The 16415-nt window shown below is 42.8% G+C and overlaps 1 protein-coding gene across 1 annotated transcript in view; it reads right to left on the bottom strand.

The window, feature by feature from the left end:
- Positions 1-1491: 1491 nt before the first annotated feature.
- LOC116401440 (low-density lipoprotein receptor-related protein 5-like) overlaps positions 1492-16415 on the bottom strand; it is a 24274-nt gene continuing 9350 nt past the window's right edge. The window contains exons 2-7 of the mRNA XM_031879827.1: positions 13158-13358; positions 12806-13022; positions 8798-8866; positions 8500-8628; positions 3518-3714; positions 1492-3394 (exon numbers count right to left, since the gene is read on the bottom strand). Of these exons, the coding sequence (XP_031735687.1) occupies positions 3189-3394; positions 3518-3714; positions 8500-8628; positions 8798-8866; positions 12806-13022; positions 13158-13358 (1019 nt within the window). The 3' untranslated portion in view covers positions 1492-3188. The remainder of the gene's footprint in view (positions 3395-3517; positions 3715-8499; positions 8629-8797; positions 8867-12805; positions 13023-13157; positions 13359-16415) is intronic.

The following is a 16415-nucleotide window of genomic DNA, read 5'->3' as shown; positions in this document are numbered from 1 at the left end:
GCAGTGCATAGCGGAGGCTGTGAGCCGTGGAGCGCAGTGCATAGCGGCGGCTGTGAGGGATGCACTAAAAGGAACGCGCAGCAATGTCATGTTTACATAGCTAATAGTTGTTTGCTGCTATATTAATGCTCTGAATTTTGAATCTAGCACCTTTAGGTACAGCACTGGAGTAAACATACTTAGTTACTTTCCACCCCTACCTAAAGAAGAGAGAACACTACATGTAACAATTACCGAGCAGCCTCGGTGGGAAAAAAAGCTGCAATATAGCCTAATAATAACAACAATAATAATAACGGCCTAACAGACAAATAAAGTCATAGACACTAATTCCAAAAACATCTGTCTGTCTGTGGCGAAAAAGATTTGAAGTGTGAATCAAGCTCTTCTGTTCATCCCTTTCGTTGCTCCTTCCAGTCTGGAAACAAAGGGCTCTGCTGTCCTGAGGGATCCTCACTGTGTTTTAGCTGTTGGTTTCGGATTGAACAGCCAATCTCCCCTCATGGGAGACAATTAACTGTTTTTCTTCTTTGTCTCTCACACCTCTGACTCTGAAGAGCTCCCATTTAAAGCAGTTCAAAGTGTGTCTCCCTCTTTCTATTCCCTGCCCTCTCCCTCTCTCTCGTCTCACATTTAAGGCCGATTCAACTGAATCTCAGAGATGAAGCCGCGACTGTATAGAGATTTAAATTAGTACAATTTTATAAAAATCTACAAAGAGGATAAATTATCTGTAGTTAAATTGTGCCCTCATTATAAACTACATAGTACATAATTGCCAATATCTAAAATAATGTCAAATAGCTCAAGATATTTAAAAAACACATAGTTCTACAAATCATGTAAATCTTTCTCTGTATGTCATTCCAGCTGTAATTTCACAACCAATCAAAATCTGGCATCTCTCAGCCTTGGCACCAATCGGATTTGACATTGAAAGTTGTTCCGTCGTTACCTAAATGACTGAGGCGAGGGAGGGGGGGTAAATGAAGGGAAAGAATGAAAAGGGAAGGTGTTAGGATCCCTGTCTGCTCCTAGTTTGTGCTCCTCTGTGCTCCTCTGTTTTTCCCCCTGTCTGTTTTGTTATTGTGGGCCATGTGCTTATGTTTTGTTTTTGTGTCAGCCTACAGTTTCCACCCCCGTGTTCCGCCCACTTCACGCCTCTCTCCTTAGGCTCAGCTGTGGCTCATTCCAGTGATCGCCGCTGGCTGACTTAAATACCTCGGCGTTTCACCGGCGCGTCGTCAGTCCGTCCGGTTACCAGTCTGGTCGCGTAAGTCTGAACACCGATTCAGTGAAGATCGTAATCCGTTTGTTTTTCTGTTCCTTCAGTATTGAGTGCGGTCGAGTTTCCCTCCCGACTCCGGAGGCTATTCTGTCCCGGCCTCGGTTGAGCTTCCCTCCCGACTCCGGTGGAGAAAGAGGAGTGACTTTAATTTGCTGGACAGTTAGTCTTTGTTTTTTGTTTGTTCATTCTTTGACTCCTCCTGCACATTTAAATAAAGTCTTGGCTGGAGTAAAACTGCTGTGTGTGCGTGCGTTTGGGTCCACCAACTACACTACCCCATAACAGAAGGAGGGAAAGCATCTGTGATTCCACTCTTCTCTTCACTCGACTTCATTCTGAGACACTTGAAGACCTCTGACAAACAGTCTCTTACTCACTCTCACTCACACACACGCTCTGCTGCCAGCATAATAACAAACGGCCTCAATTTAACCAGCGAAGCAAAACAAATTAGAAGCGCGCACACACACACACACACAAGAGCATTGTAGTTTTTTATTGTTAACAGTGGCTAAGTGATTGGTTGGCATGCTTCGTTCAAATTGAATACGTTCACATAACGCAGCCTAACCGACACAGAGGCGCTCCAGCACAGTGTTGTGTTTTTTGCAGAAGAAGGCTCTATTGTTTTAGCACCGTGGGAATCAACATGGCGGGCCGGTCAGTCAGTCAGTGACCCACTCTGCTAGCAGAGAGGTCGTTCTTTACTTGTTCTCAAGCTGATGCGCTCTACGCTGGGACACGACAGTACACACCGCAGACAATGGCCACATACGAGATACTCTGTGAATCCACTGCGAGCTAGGGCTGCACCGTGCATCCTTTCAGCATCGGCAGGTCAGCAAATTAACAAAACACGTCAAGCTAGCGGTGTAAATCATCACGATACCATATCGTATTGAGTCTTTGGACAACGATACGATGCTTACTGACGACACGTCATTTCCTTGGACACATTATAAAAAGGCAATTGTATTTGTATTTGATACAAATGTTGTATAATCCTGCAAAACCCAATGTAAAAAGTCTGCCAGGATACAATTTCCATTCAGAGACCTGCGATCAATATCCTCTGCCTATTTAACACAATCAGTTACATTAATATCAACTCACAAAAAGCAATTAAAGTATGATTTGACAATGTGAATACTGGGCTCTGTTGGCAGGAGGAAATGGTGACACAAGTCATGTCTTGGTAATTTCAAGATAAAAGCCTTATTTTAAAGATGAATCGATGTTTTCACTTAGCATTGATGATATTGGGTCGTCGATTATTGAAACGATACATCGATCTATCTTTACCCTCCTACGGCATTCTACAACTTATTTTCCGTGATAAAAAAAAATAATAAACTCCCCCGACTAATCCACTGTTTCCTGTTAATTACCTATAAACTAGATAGGGGGGATCCTCTCCCTGGCTGCTGGCTGGCCGAGGGCCGTGACCGGCTCTAGTATGTAGGCTTAAGAAGGGGGGAAAGCAGCTTGCGGCTCCGGACACAAGCTTCACCGCACCCCGTGCCCAGATCTCGTCACTTCATGGGGCCGTGGACTTAGTGCTCACTGCGCCCTCTTTCCCTGCAGGGGTGGACGGGGCTCCCGGCGAGACTGTCAACCGGAACGGAGTGTCCTCAGTGCGAGGGGTTCTGCGGCGATGTCGGCAACCCACCGACCCATCTTGAAACACGGAGCCCACGTCTTGTTAACCACGCTTTGTAGGTGGGACTATTTTGCTGTGTCAGTGTGATTGCATTGTTTACTTGAGCACAAAATTGTTCTTAATAGCGTCTTCATTTTGCTCTCTCTGTCCTTTCCAGTAATTTGGGTTTCAATAGAATGTGTCAAATCTGACTTCAGCATCTTATCGAATCCTTTTGGGGTTTCAACATCTAGAAGTCAATCAGTTTGAAAATAACTCTTCTCTTAGGGATTGCCATTCATTAGTAGTCATACTGATGTAAATAGGATCCATACCTGGTTTGCATGTCTTTCCATCTGGTTTCAGCTGGACTCCCGTGGGGCAGGCACAGCTGTAGAAGGGCTGGACGGGAGAGAGTAGGCAGAGATGACTACAGCCTCCGTTGTCGTCACTGCAGGGAGTCTGGACTGCATTGACGTCGACACAGAAAGAGAGAGAAAGAAGAAGAGACAAGAGATGGAGAAGATATGATTAGCTTCATGCATGTGTGCTGTACTGTATATTAAACATAAACCCAACATTTGACTTACTGTAAGGCTGCCGATGGGACTCCAGGACCTGGATGTCCATGGGAGAGTAGATCCCACTGAGGATCTCTCTGGTTTTGTCTCCTCTGTGTTTGTTACAGGCGTGGATGGAGCGGGTCTGCCAGTCGGTCCAGTACAAGGTCTCCTCAGACAGTGTTAGTGCAAAAGGATGGGTCAGGGTGCCCTCCACCACTGTTTCACTGCAGGACACAATGAAAGAGTCTTGAGAATCAGAGGGTGGCTTGTGTGTTGTGTAGAGAATCCTATTACAAAATGCTACTTGTCTGCCATGGATTATTACTTTAATGGCTCTTAAATTACATCACAATAAGAGACGTATATTCCTTAATCATTTAGATGCACACAGTTGTGAGCAAACCGTCTTCACAATTTTGAAGACCAGAAAGAGCTGTCCGCTTAATCCACAAAAATTGCAATTTGCGCATGAGTTAGTTGTAAGACAAGGCAGCATTATCCCGTCAAAGCCAGTATCAGAATTATGCAGAGCTACCCGATCAGCCGAAACGCAAGCTCAGCTTTACCACTCAACCCACCTCGGGCTGGGTAACGTTTAAAATGGTTGGATAACGGTGCCAGTATGGGTCGCATTACCAACACCAAAATGAGGCTTTATCCAATACCCTAATAAGGTCAGTCACGATATTCACAGATCATCAACTTATTGTATTATATATGGACATGACCTCGACCAATTTTACGTTATCGACTTATTGTCCGATATATGGACATAACCGTGATCATTTTTGCTGACCTCGATATTGTCCGTTGTGGTTACATGCGTCTTTGTTTACATAAGACTGTCATCAATATATTAAATGGTAAATGGACTTGTTAGACTTGTGCATTGCACGGATATTGCACGTTTTTGTTGCAATGGCTGAATAAAAGGCACAATTTGGATTGAAATAGAGTGTTTTCAAAATAAACAGGCTGTAAACATGTTTATTTCTGCTGTAAAGTTGGGCATTTTAACATGAGGGTCTATGGGGATTGACTCACTCTTGGAGCCAGCCTCAAGAAGCTATTTGAGGAACTTGCAACAAAACAGCATTGTGACTGTATTTGCAATGTTACTGGTTGTGTTCTGGAAGAAAACCAGAGGCCTAAAAGTCTGAAGCCCCTCTATTCACCCCTAAACCGCAATGTTCATTAAACAACACAAAACAATGGTGTTGGAGAACAACAAACAGAGGATTTGGGCTCATCAGCAGTGAAGCTTAAATATAAGGGTCAAATGTGTCATGAGGGTGGCAGTATAGGAAAGCCATTAGGTCATTAAAATCACAAGAGTGTGTCCTCTTGGCAGAACATTTTGGCATGAGGGTGGTTTTCAAGAAAAGCTTTGAAAATAAAATAATTGAAATGTAAAGGCGTTACCCTCTGGGGGTGCACACATTTGTTCGTTACAATTTATTATGATCTGATCATTAGATTTCTTGTGCAAAAGTGAAAGTTTGACCTGATGGTGGCACAAGGAAAAAGGCCAGAGAACCAATAGTAATCACCCCTCTTGGACCGTGAATATCTCGACCACATTCCAGTGCAATGTGGACGGCAAGTATTATTAAGGCAACACATTTAGAAGATTGTGCAGCTTTGGAGAAGGTATTCCCTCTCTCAAACCTTAGGGCCAAACAATTACAAAGAGCGTGACGGCTGGAGAAGTGTGTGTTCTTTTCTAAAAACACACTTTAGGAATCACTTACAGCAAAATGCACTCGCACAAACTCACTTAGGCGCCGGATCAAAGAAGGCTTGTATTTAGAATATCAACACACCAGAAACTGGCTTTCATCAATCATCATTTTGTGTGTGTGTGTGTATGTGCGTGTGTGTGTGTGTGCGCGTGCGTGCTGTAAAAGCAGAGGAGGCTGCCAGCAGTGGTTAAGAAAAAAAAAAGAAAGAACAAATTTAACCAACTCCAGATTTCAAAGCTCTGTTCAGCTTTTGAATGTGTGTGTGTGTGTGTGTGCAAATTAATTGGAAAACAGGCAAATAATTGTATTACTCAAGCTGTCAGGTATATTCACATTAAAGCCCCCCCCTCTAACAGAGCTGCACAAATATCCTATCATCTTAACATACCTACACACAATGAGTGCTGTGGTTACGTAACAACACGGTGTTGTGCAGCATCGAGCTAGTCTATGTAGTGATAGCAGTGATAGTGGGAACAGTCGCTGGCTGAGAATACCCCATTTTTCCAACAGCGTGAATACATTTCCACTGAATTTTGGTTTAATCCAACCTCTACGCCGTGTTGTCACAAGCTAATTTAATTAGCTGCAGGTAACATTACGCTACACTGGCAGTAGTTTCCAAGAGAACAGCCGACTTTACAGTCATTTGTGACTCACCACGTTACAGACTGCTTAAAGGGCCGATATTTTAAAAAGTTAGAATAAGCAAGCACGCTAACGAGCCAGCTGTCCACAAGTTGGCTAGCTACACTACACTGGTTAGAGATAATGAGTCGTACTAAATGTCACTTATTTGGCGATAGCAGTGTTCTTTTCTACGCTGTGTCAAGAGTTTGTGGATGAAACATTAAGTTATTACATTTTACTCTCTACGCTTAGTAACATTACATGTACTCAAACGACGATCTTCATGAAGTTGGTAGTGCACCTCTGAATTTTTGTAACTTGGCGCACGACCAACGGTCACAATAGAAACGGTACACATAAAAATTGCAACGATTTGAATGGGAATGTCTGCTTCTACTCCTTTTCTTAATCTCTATGGCTAAAACGGAGCGTTTCAGACAGAGTGAATGCATGTTTATTCAGAGTTAAAACATGTAAACACATTCTAGGAGTAACCCAAAATACGAGTATGAACCTGGAAATGAGCATGATAGGTCGCCTTTAAATAATGAGCTAAAATAAGCTCTGCTTTAATCTCATGCTGATTGAACACTTTTCACTTTTACCTAAAAGTCACAATCTTACGAGGTCGGATCTGGAACGTTCTGAAACAGAGCGAACGATAAGATGTGGAGAAAGAAGGCTGATGGGCGGACTAAAGGAGAGAAGGCCAGATTGAGCTGTGAGAGAGTGTGTGTGGTGCTGTGTGTGTGTGTTTTTACTGGGGCCTCCATATCACAGCTCTGTTTGTGTTGGACAACTCTCTCATACTCTCCATTTTTCTTTCACTCTGTCTGTGCAGCTATTTTTCTCTTCCCCTCCTCCCTTTTCTCTGAAGAAGTCGAACGGGGCGAAAAATCGTTCAAGTTTTACTAGGGGATCTTGAAATTGAATTTGAACTGTAAAGTTTGTGCATTTTATTCCCACCTAATCAAACAGACAATGTAAGTTTGTCGGTAAAAGCAGCTGATACCTGAGACAACAGAAAATGACTCTACTTCTCTCTTGATTTATTCCCTCAGTAAACATTGTAAACATGAGTTTATGATCTCAATCTCTAGTTTCAAGTCTTCTTCAATACAGCATGATGTTCATTTAGTAAATTATGGTCCATTTAGAGTCAAATAGACCATAAAGCAGGGTATGTTTAGGGCGGGCCTACTGTGATTGACAGGTCGCTGCTGCTACCAGAGACGTATCCGGCGTCTCCACGTCACTCCTCCACATTCCAAATATGATCACTTCAGTCCATCAGTTGCAAAAAAAGCCAAGATGGCGACGGCGAGATCGACAAACTCGAGGCCTCAAAACATCTGTCCACAAACCAATGGGTGACGTCACGATGACTACGTCCACCTCTTATATACAGTCTATGGACTGGACCAAAAAGGGGAGTGTGGGCTTACCAGTGTGGTGATGATACCCTCAGAACGCAACACAAATTATTCATAAGTGGAAGAATTACTCCTGCCGAGTTCAACAGTGATCTGTTGTTCACATTGTAGGGTTCATCCTCATCAGGTTTGTCAGCGCCTCGCTTTTGAACAGCACGATACAGCGTGCACATGGCAACTGTCGGAAAGCATCAATAAGAGGAATCAATAGTCACAGAGGCATGCGATTCCAAGAAGTTGGACAACGAGGAATTCTCGACTCCCAAACTCAACAGAACTTCATGTTCAGCTTTATCTCTGCATTCTTCTTCTATAGCAGCCTCCCTGTTCCCTGGAATCCAGCTCCCGCACAGACAAGAGAGCGGCTCGCGCGAGTATGTGCACGTTAATCGTTGCGTACAGTGCACGGGGGCACCCACAGAGGAAGTCACGCACACAGCATACTGAAAGCTCCACTTTCCCGCGTTACACCCTCCCTGTGAGGCTCACGGCATTATGACAGAGTCACAGAGGAAGCATATGTCTGTTGCCAGGACAAAAGTGCATGGGTGCGCACGCACACACACACACACACACACACACACACACACACACACACACACAGTTACTCTTACATTCTTATACATTATTGGAATGCATGATTCCTGCATTTAGAAGAAAATGAGATGTTGATGATGAGTGACCGCCAAGTCTTAATTCATCTTCATAGAACTGTTTTCTTTGCATTATGCACTGACAAGAGTTTTTGAGAAACATGCCATGAAGGCAGTGAAGTCGAACCAAGTTCAGACTCAAGTAGTTTAAGGTGTACAAAAAAAAAAGTAAAGACGCTCCCCCTCTGTTTTGCCAGAGCTTTGCTGCTCTCTGCAAATATATCTGCTAGCATCATTATTGCTACAGCATCGCCCCTGCGCTCTGATTCTGGTCGTCTGGGGGAAGATATTTCATATCATCTGTTTCTGGCTTTAATGTATGCTGCAGGAAAGGGATGAGGCCTGAAGCCAACTCTACAGCCAGGCTATAGTCTCATGTCATTACACTTTTCTCTGTGTGTTGTTTAACTGAACCATATCTGTAAATATCCCCTCCTCTCCCTTAATGTAAGTTTGTTTATGATTACAGGTATTTACCATTAAGTGTAGCTTGTTAAAATTAGCTTTTTCTTTAGAATATTTGTCTGAATTCACACAAAAAGGAGCCGCACCGTGCCGATCCGTCCAGGTTAGCTCTGTGGATGAAGCTGAGTTTGGCATCTGCCCAGTACAGCTTCTGCTCCACCAGGTCTATGGTCAGACCGTTGGGCCAGTAGATGTCCACCACCACGATGACTTTCCTGTGAAGAGACAGAAGGCCATGATCGTACAACTGCTGCTTTCACTTTGTTGCGTTCTTGTAGAACTTGGTACTGCTTCTGCACATCTGGCTGCACTGGAGGATACTGTACTCTACAAACATCACTGTGGCTACAGAAGCTGTGCTTAAGGGTCATGCAGTTGCTGTACCTGTTGCTGCCGTCCATTCCAGCACGCTCTATCCTGGGCTCCTCCCCCCAGTCTGTCCAGTACATGTAGCTGTAGGGAAAGAAATATGTCAATGAAACAAACTGCATTTAGCCATTTAGAGGTGAGTATAACCCTGCGTACATACGTGTGTGCTGGCTTGGCTCGACTCGGTTGGATAAACACATTTGAATAAATCTCATTTTTGCTGCTCACTCTTCCTCGCTGCAGTATTAGTGGACATGTTTTATCGATGAATAGCCGCTAACAAAGCTCCGCTACTTTGCCGATAAATACGTTTTAATTTCCTACAAATTCTTCACAAGAAAAGTCCCCTGTTATTTTACTATCCAAACGCTTTTATTATGAAGCAGCAACAATCGGTAAGTGTTGGGTTTTCATCATCAGTGAGGACTCTTATACAGCTGAAAGCGAGGCAGTAAAAATAAAGCACAATCAAGGACGCAGGAGACAAACTGAACTTCAGACCACAGAGATTCAGAAAGAAGCTGCAGAAGAGCTGAGAGCTAAACGTCTGTCTCTCTGGTCTCCTGCACAGTTTGGCCCCGACCCCGGAGATGGTCCGACACTGGTGCGACTCAATGCGTTAAAACTGGTAATGGTTTTATCCTCACTACATTTTAATCCAATGTGTAGTAAATGTGTTGAATAAGAACATGAGGAATAAGTTTAGTTATTTTTTAGCAGATTAATTATCGATTAATCAAAGTAATAATCTGATTATTTCATTAGCAAAATCAAGCCCTAACCTGATTCCTTCCTCATGTGAGAGATTCATGCTAACCCTTCAGCTAATGATACTGAAAGACAAAATCTTACAATTGTTTTCAACTTGAAATGATTTTTTTCTTTGTTATTCCACCGTATCTACATATCTCAAATGCTTTTGTTTACCTCTCCAATGCTTCTCCCTCCATCTCTGTTTCTCATGTACACGTCATTTTATTGTCATTTTCTCTATTTTATGATCGGTCCATGAATCTATTGTCACTACAATAACGCTTCTCAATAAATGACGCATTTCAGGGGGAACAGATTGAGAGGATAAAAAAAAATAGAAAAGAAAGTGGATATACCGGTAAATAGGTGTAGTACCAGAGATATGTTTTTACCAAACCATAAATTATATCTACAGTAAAACTACTCCGGCTCTGCTCTGCTCCAGTTAAATCAAGTTAAAGTCAAATAAATTGAAGCCCAATAAATCAGCCTGTCAGACAACCGATGTCTTTTTGGTTTGAATGGTACTTATTAAATGCCGTGGTATCGTGTGTGTCTAGCTCTCTTTCTTAGACACACACACAGTTATGTGTTTGTGTCCATAGTTTCAGAATCAATGAATGAGATCTGCATTCCTTTGGCCGGCAACGTACACACGACAATTACAGAGCAGGAAAGCCGAGAGAGAGAAGGTGCTGTGATTGTATTTGTGTGACTGATTCCGAAAATGCATGAGTCGACTGCACTATCTTGAACTAACGCGAAAATAACTTTTTGAAATTACTCGCATTTGGTTTGAGCGGATTTGATTTCATTGGTTTAAACACAACTGAAGTTGACTTGAATATAACTGGCTAAACACTGACTGAGCGGCACTTAACTTGTCCTTAACTAATTTGAACTTTGACTATCTTGAGTGAAATCGATAGACTCAAAGTAGATAAACCTGGCTTGAAAGATAAATGTTTGAAAACGACTTATTCTTACAGCAATTTGATCAGATTTAGGCAACAAAAAACAACCTCAAAACCAAATGTCAATAATCGGCTCCTACTGAAAACGTAACTCTTAAACAAAACGCCTCACATATACAATATAGGCCGGTAGTTTCACTTCTAAAAAGCCTCAGTAAACTCCTAAAACAGCTGGTCACTGCAGCTTTTATCAAACGTTATTCAAAAGGAAAAAAAAATAGTGCATTTGATGGGGACTATTTTCAGCTGCGGATTAATCCACATGTGGTGCTCACGTGGGCTGTAAAAGCGTGTGTGTTTATTGCAGTGAGACAGAGGGTTGGCTTGGACGAGGCCCAAGGTGAAGGAGGCTCTGGGGCCGTGGACCAGCACCTGATTATGGTGACCTTGTATATATGCACGCTCTGTTGGGCGTATTCTTTGACGTATCAGAGCCTGCTCGCCGACCTATAATGACGTCAGCATTAGTGCAGCTCAGTGTCTGCCGCGAGGTGCAGAGTGTGCTGTGATTGGTCAGTGGGCGAGCACGTGACTATCGTGAAACGAAGCTTAATAGCAGAGGCATGTCGGGTAGTGAATCACATCACGTGATGCAGCTCAGCCAATCAAATATGGGCATTCTGACTGAGTGAGATGTACCACACACCGTGACACAGGGGACTGAGACGAGGAAAGACACTGCAGAGCAGTACAATGCTTAAGTTGTGAAAGTAAAATCATAAGACGATCTCTTTGGGCCACGACTTGTCATTAAGGAGTGATGGTGTGTCCCACAGCCAGACCAGCTGAGAACCACTGTCCTCCATGAGCGCAGAAAACATTATATTTTCCTGAATATAAGCTTCTGCATTTCCCAGATGCTCTAGTACTATTCAAACGTATTGCAAGTCTCGTACCGAAATTTACGTACATTTAATACGTACATAGTTACAGCCTTAGAAACTGATCATATCTGTGGCGCCATCATGTGGTTATAAGGTGGTATTTCAGCTGCAGGACAAAAGTGAAGGCCTAGGTATAAAATGCACAGCCCGCCACTGCTCTACTGTATACTGATATAAAGGACAAGAACAACCTGGATCTTATTTGTCTTCGTTCCTGTACCTACATTTTACGCGGCAACCACGAGCCGTTATAAAAGGACAGTTTTGGGGTCGTAACTTTCACTTAAATGAAGTGGTTGAACTGCATAGTTTCACTGAGGGCTTCCTCTTCTCTCCCGCCTGCCCTGCACCCGTCCAGCTTCAGTTACAGTGTGACCAGCAGATATGCCAACAACTCCAAACACAGACACACCCTGTGGTTATCGTAATCTATATAAATGTAAACCGTACAATCGGACTGGTCTTGGAGCTGACGTGGTATTCAGGCTGTTTACAGTACGAAAGACCCATAAGGATTGAGCAATACGGGATAAAAGAGTGTTTAATTGCAGTATAAGGAAAGGGTTCAGTGCATTTAGCCTGAACTAAGGAGCTCAGTGGACTCACTGAACCTCTTGATTTAAAAGCAGTCTTCAGACAAGCTCTGCAGAGGTCATGGTTGGAGACTTCTGTCCCCCATGTCATCATGAAAACTGTTAACACACAATCATAAGTAAACGACATATCTATCATCTGATCTAAAGATAGAAGGGAGGTCAGCGTGAGGTCAAAGCATGGAGGGAGCAGGCCTTCTCCCCCACCATCTTCTCTATTCACTCTCATATCTTTGCACCCTGCACCTTTAGCTCAAGTATGCTAGGCTACTAACGATATTTCGGCATTGTTTACACTGTGTTGCTACTATAGTTCAAAATGTTAATTTAAAGAAGGCATGCTCTTTGTGCGGCTATTAAAAGGCCAAAGGGCCTCCTAACCAACAACAAACTACGTAGCATTCAAAAGGCAATCTTTTTTAAACGTCCGGCGCAGTGCTCACTCCACATAAAACGCATCCGGGCTACATTACATCGCTTCCGGCAAACTTCACAGATGAACAGTGGGGATCAGTTTTAGCTGAATATTTTCTGGTCCAGCTCGGGTAAAAACACAAAAACACAGATTCTGTCAGTGTGTTAGTGTGTCGTTTGTTACCGGTGCAGGCGACCTTATCTTCACGAGAGCAGAGGATATCAACGATTGTGTGACATTTTAAAACTTTTTAGAACAGATACGCTTTCATTTTCAACAAATGTAACAATCCACGCCAACTCGGAGAGAGACAGGCTGATTAAGCTGTCGCCTTTATGTTGTAAACTCATAAACTACATTTATAATCTTATCTTAGAGTAGTGTGAAGAGCGTGTTTTTGTTACCTCTGAGCGGGGTTGAGGGCAATCGCTCTGGGCTGGTCCAGGTCCATCCAAAACAGGACCTTCCTGGAGGTGCCGTCCAGGTTGGCCACTTCAATCCGATTGGTCTCCGAGTCTGTCCAGTAGAGCTTTCTGCCCAGCCAGTCACAGGCCAGCCCGTCAGGACTGTCCAGCCCCGACACTACCACAGTCTGGCTGGTTCCCAGCGCTTCTTTAAGGGCTGCAACCACAAAACATACACAGTGTGAAAAAACCTGTGGCAAGAGGGGGGATGAGTTCTTCTCCAAAACCCTTTAACATGTAGCTACAGTAAATGTTTGGTTTAATGAGGAAGCAGAAGAATAAACGGCCTTACAGTTGGATGACTGATTCCAGTGCGTCTGTTTGATGGCCTCCTCGCTGACATCCGTCCAAAATATCAGACCCTCGGAATACAGGAAGTCCACCGCCGCCGCGTCCTCAAGGTCACTGACGACGATGGCCGACTCGCCCCGCACGCCCTCGGCATCCACCAGCCGCACGTCGCGCCGGTTGGCGAACAGGAGGAGAGGTGAGCCTGGAAAGGAGAAGATAAATAACATTTGAAACATTACAAACCTTTTTTGTTTTTACCGGCACCAAGTACACAAGTCCAACATCCTGCAACTGTGTTCTGTAACTAAAGAAACTCACTTCTCACACCTTTGAATGCTGTCATTGGTAAACAGTGAAGTTGTGACTGCTGTTTGGTTTTGGGTCGAGTAAATCATTATTATTATTGCATCAGTCTTATAGAGAAACAACTGATTTGAACTGATCCGATTGAAATTCTCCAAGTAGAGAAGCAATTAATTGGCTCCATTTCATACAACAAGAGGTTCTTCTTCACCCCAAATGATGCATTCTGACTATTTACCCAGAGGGCTTTGTGATTTTTACCTCAAGGGCAAAGGAACGATTTATTTGGAATGTTATAATCTGAAATTATTGTTAGCATTTTTATCTGAGCGAGTGTGTAAATAGTCTTTTGACAGACAGCTGTTTTTTTCAGTGTCACCGTCCTGAGACTGACTTCACTGACGCTGTATTTCCCAAATGAACATGGCAGACAACTTTTTGCAGTGTGCAAACGTGCAAATCGGAACACTTCTGATCCATCTGATCACCTGTTGAGGTGACACCGCATTTCAATTTTCCACTGAAGCACCAACTTTAGTTATAAAAACAATACACTTTAGTCTTTGTTGTTATTTGATAACAATTTGTACATTGGCAGCTCAGGTAGATGTTACCGCACTGAATACCGTATACTTTACCCATAAAGACCAAGTGTATCCAGGTTATTACCTGCACACCACCACAGTGCCACATGCCAAAGTCAAGTTCACAACAAGACACCAAAACAGCAAACAAGCTTTGGCTGAAATAAAAAAAAAAACTCATTGGAAGAATCAGAGGCCATCCAAAAGAAAGACCTAACAGATCTTTTGAATGTGCACAAACAAGTTTTACATTTCTGTCCTTCAAACGCTACCAGATAGAAAACAAACAAAAAAAAGTTGGACCACATATATAAGTGTGTAAAGTGTGTGTGTGTGTGTGTGTCTGACTCGAGGACGTTGACCTCCCCTGTCGGAGGCCGTGGCTGTCACAGCAGCTGCCGTGGTGCCTCTGGGGAAGCTTGTGGTCTGGCCTGGCAGGACGGCAGAGCGCTACGCTGCGGTTTGGCAGCGCGGGGCTACTGTAATCCCACGGCATTAAGACACACCGCCTCATCAGTGTGGACACTGTCCCACAGCAACCCAGTGTCCTTCAAGGAGACACAACATTAATCCATTCGCCATTAATCCACCATGTGGATTTTAACAACCAAGATTCCGGTTTTATCGAGCTTTGAGAGTCTGTTTCTGATCTCTATCTGTGTATTACATTGTTTCATAGTTAGTTTGTATCATATGTTGGCGGCAGGGTAGGAAATTTACATATTTTTTGGGGGCAATTTTTGCCCTCACTGACTGAAATCCAGGGGCATTTTCAAAAAATTGGGGGCACTTTTTGAAACTTGTGAAATAACATTTAACCTTTGTTAAAAAAAGAATACATATACTTATTTAGGCTTACAGTATATGAGCAATTGTCATCAAATGGCAATAATAAGACTATTAGGCAGTAGTCTACAGATTCAAAAAACAAACATAAATCAGACAATCATATTCAATTTTATTCTTATTTCTTTGTTGTTATTTATTGTTATTATTACATTTTTTAAACAACTATTAACAATTATTAAGTCACCGAATCTCCAACGAGTCCTCAAATATTGTGATATTACCCATTTTTGTCCTGACCTTATGCATTAGTCATTGTGTGGAATTTTTGAGAAAAACATTTTTATAGCACCTTAAAAATTAAAAAAATGTGCCATTTGAAGGTACAAATTCAGTTCAGAGTTTTTACTTAGTAAAATATCTTAATTGACTGTCAGTCAGGTATTATTCATTTCCAGCAACCCTCAAATCAAAGAATAAAGAGACTTTACGCACAATTTAGGTGTATTTTACCTTTAACTCACGAGATGCAGGTAGCATGTTTTATACGTAATGTGAATATAATTCATTTAATCTAATTTCCATTGTGCAATATGTATACTTTGTTGGCATCTTATTCTGAAAACTGGATGTTCGTCTGAAGAAACCGGATGTTGTCTCACGTTAATCTTTCCGTTAACTTTCAAAGTCCTTCGCTCGTTCCCGATCTGTGCCGTTTGAATGAGTTTAACGTGAATTTCAGGATATAGGTGCACTACAATTTAAGTGTCTGCTGAGTTGACCGCAGTCTCGCAGTCACAGGTCTGATTAGGAAGCGCTCCATTTATTTATTCGTTTAGAAAGTTCGGGGGCATTTTTTGCCCCTCTCCTAGTGATATCAGGGGCAAAATTATATTTCTTAGGGGCAGTTTTGCCCTTTGCCCTCGTGTATTTCCGACGCTGGTTGGCGGTTAGATGATAAGACCTGATAGATGTGAAACACATAGTGAGAAAGAGCCTGGATTTTAAAGTCTTCGTGTCCACTAATCGCATAGAAAGTAACTTTCAAAGCTTGCAGCCTCACTGAGACAAAGAACAAATCACTATGGGAAGTTTGAACTGAAAGAGGTCCTGGCATCAGCAACCAAGCTGTGGTAAAACAGCACTCTTAAGACATTTAACTCAAGCTGTAGTACTGCACTTACGGACCCTGTACACAGCATATATACTCGCATGTCATAAGTGGAGCACTGAGGGCTTATTTTAGTGTTTCCCGTGCATAATCTTTACTTGGGCGGGCCGCCCAGGTATATTAACGTCCGCCAAAGTAGATTTGGTAACCCATTTTAGCGTTTCTAAAATGTTGAGTGTAGATTGATGCACGTTAAAGTGGAACCAAAGCTCTGCAGTGCGAGTTCCGCCCGGATACTTATATTTGCTGTGCGCTGTGCCGAGGTTAGCACAACGAGCGGACTCGCCCCCCCCGAATTATTTGAACTTGGCGCATTCAGTTTTTCAGATGTGACTGTCGAAAATAGTTCACTGATAAAAGCACTTAAAATACAGTTGTGTGAAAAAGTGTTTGCCCCCTTCCTGATTTCTTATTT

Source organism: Anarrhichthys ocellatus, unplaced genomic scaffold (assembly GCF_004355925.1).
Source record: "Anarrhichthys ocellatus isolate YVR2014 unplaced genomic scaffold, GSC_Weel_1.0 scaffold446, whole genome shotgun sequence".
In the NCBI taxonomy this organism is placed as follows: Eukaryota; Metazoa; Chordata; class Actinopteri; order Perciformes; family Anarhichadidae; genus Anarrhichthys; species Anarrhichthys ocellatus.
The sequence above is the reverse complement of the archived record's forward strand: the minus strand, read 5'-3'. Positions and strand labels throughout refer to the sequence as shown.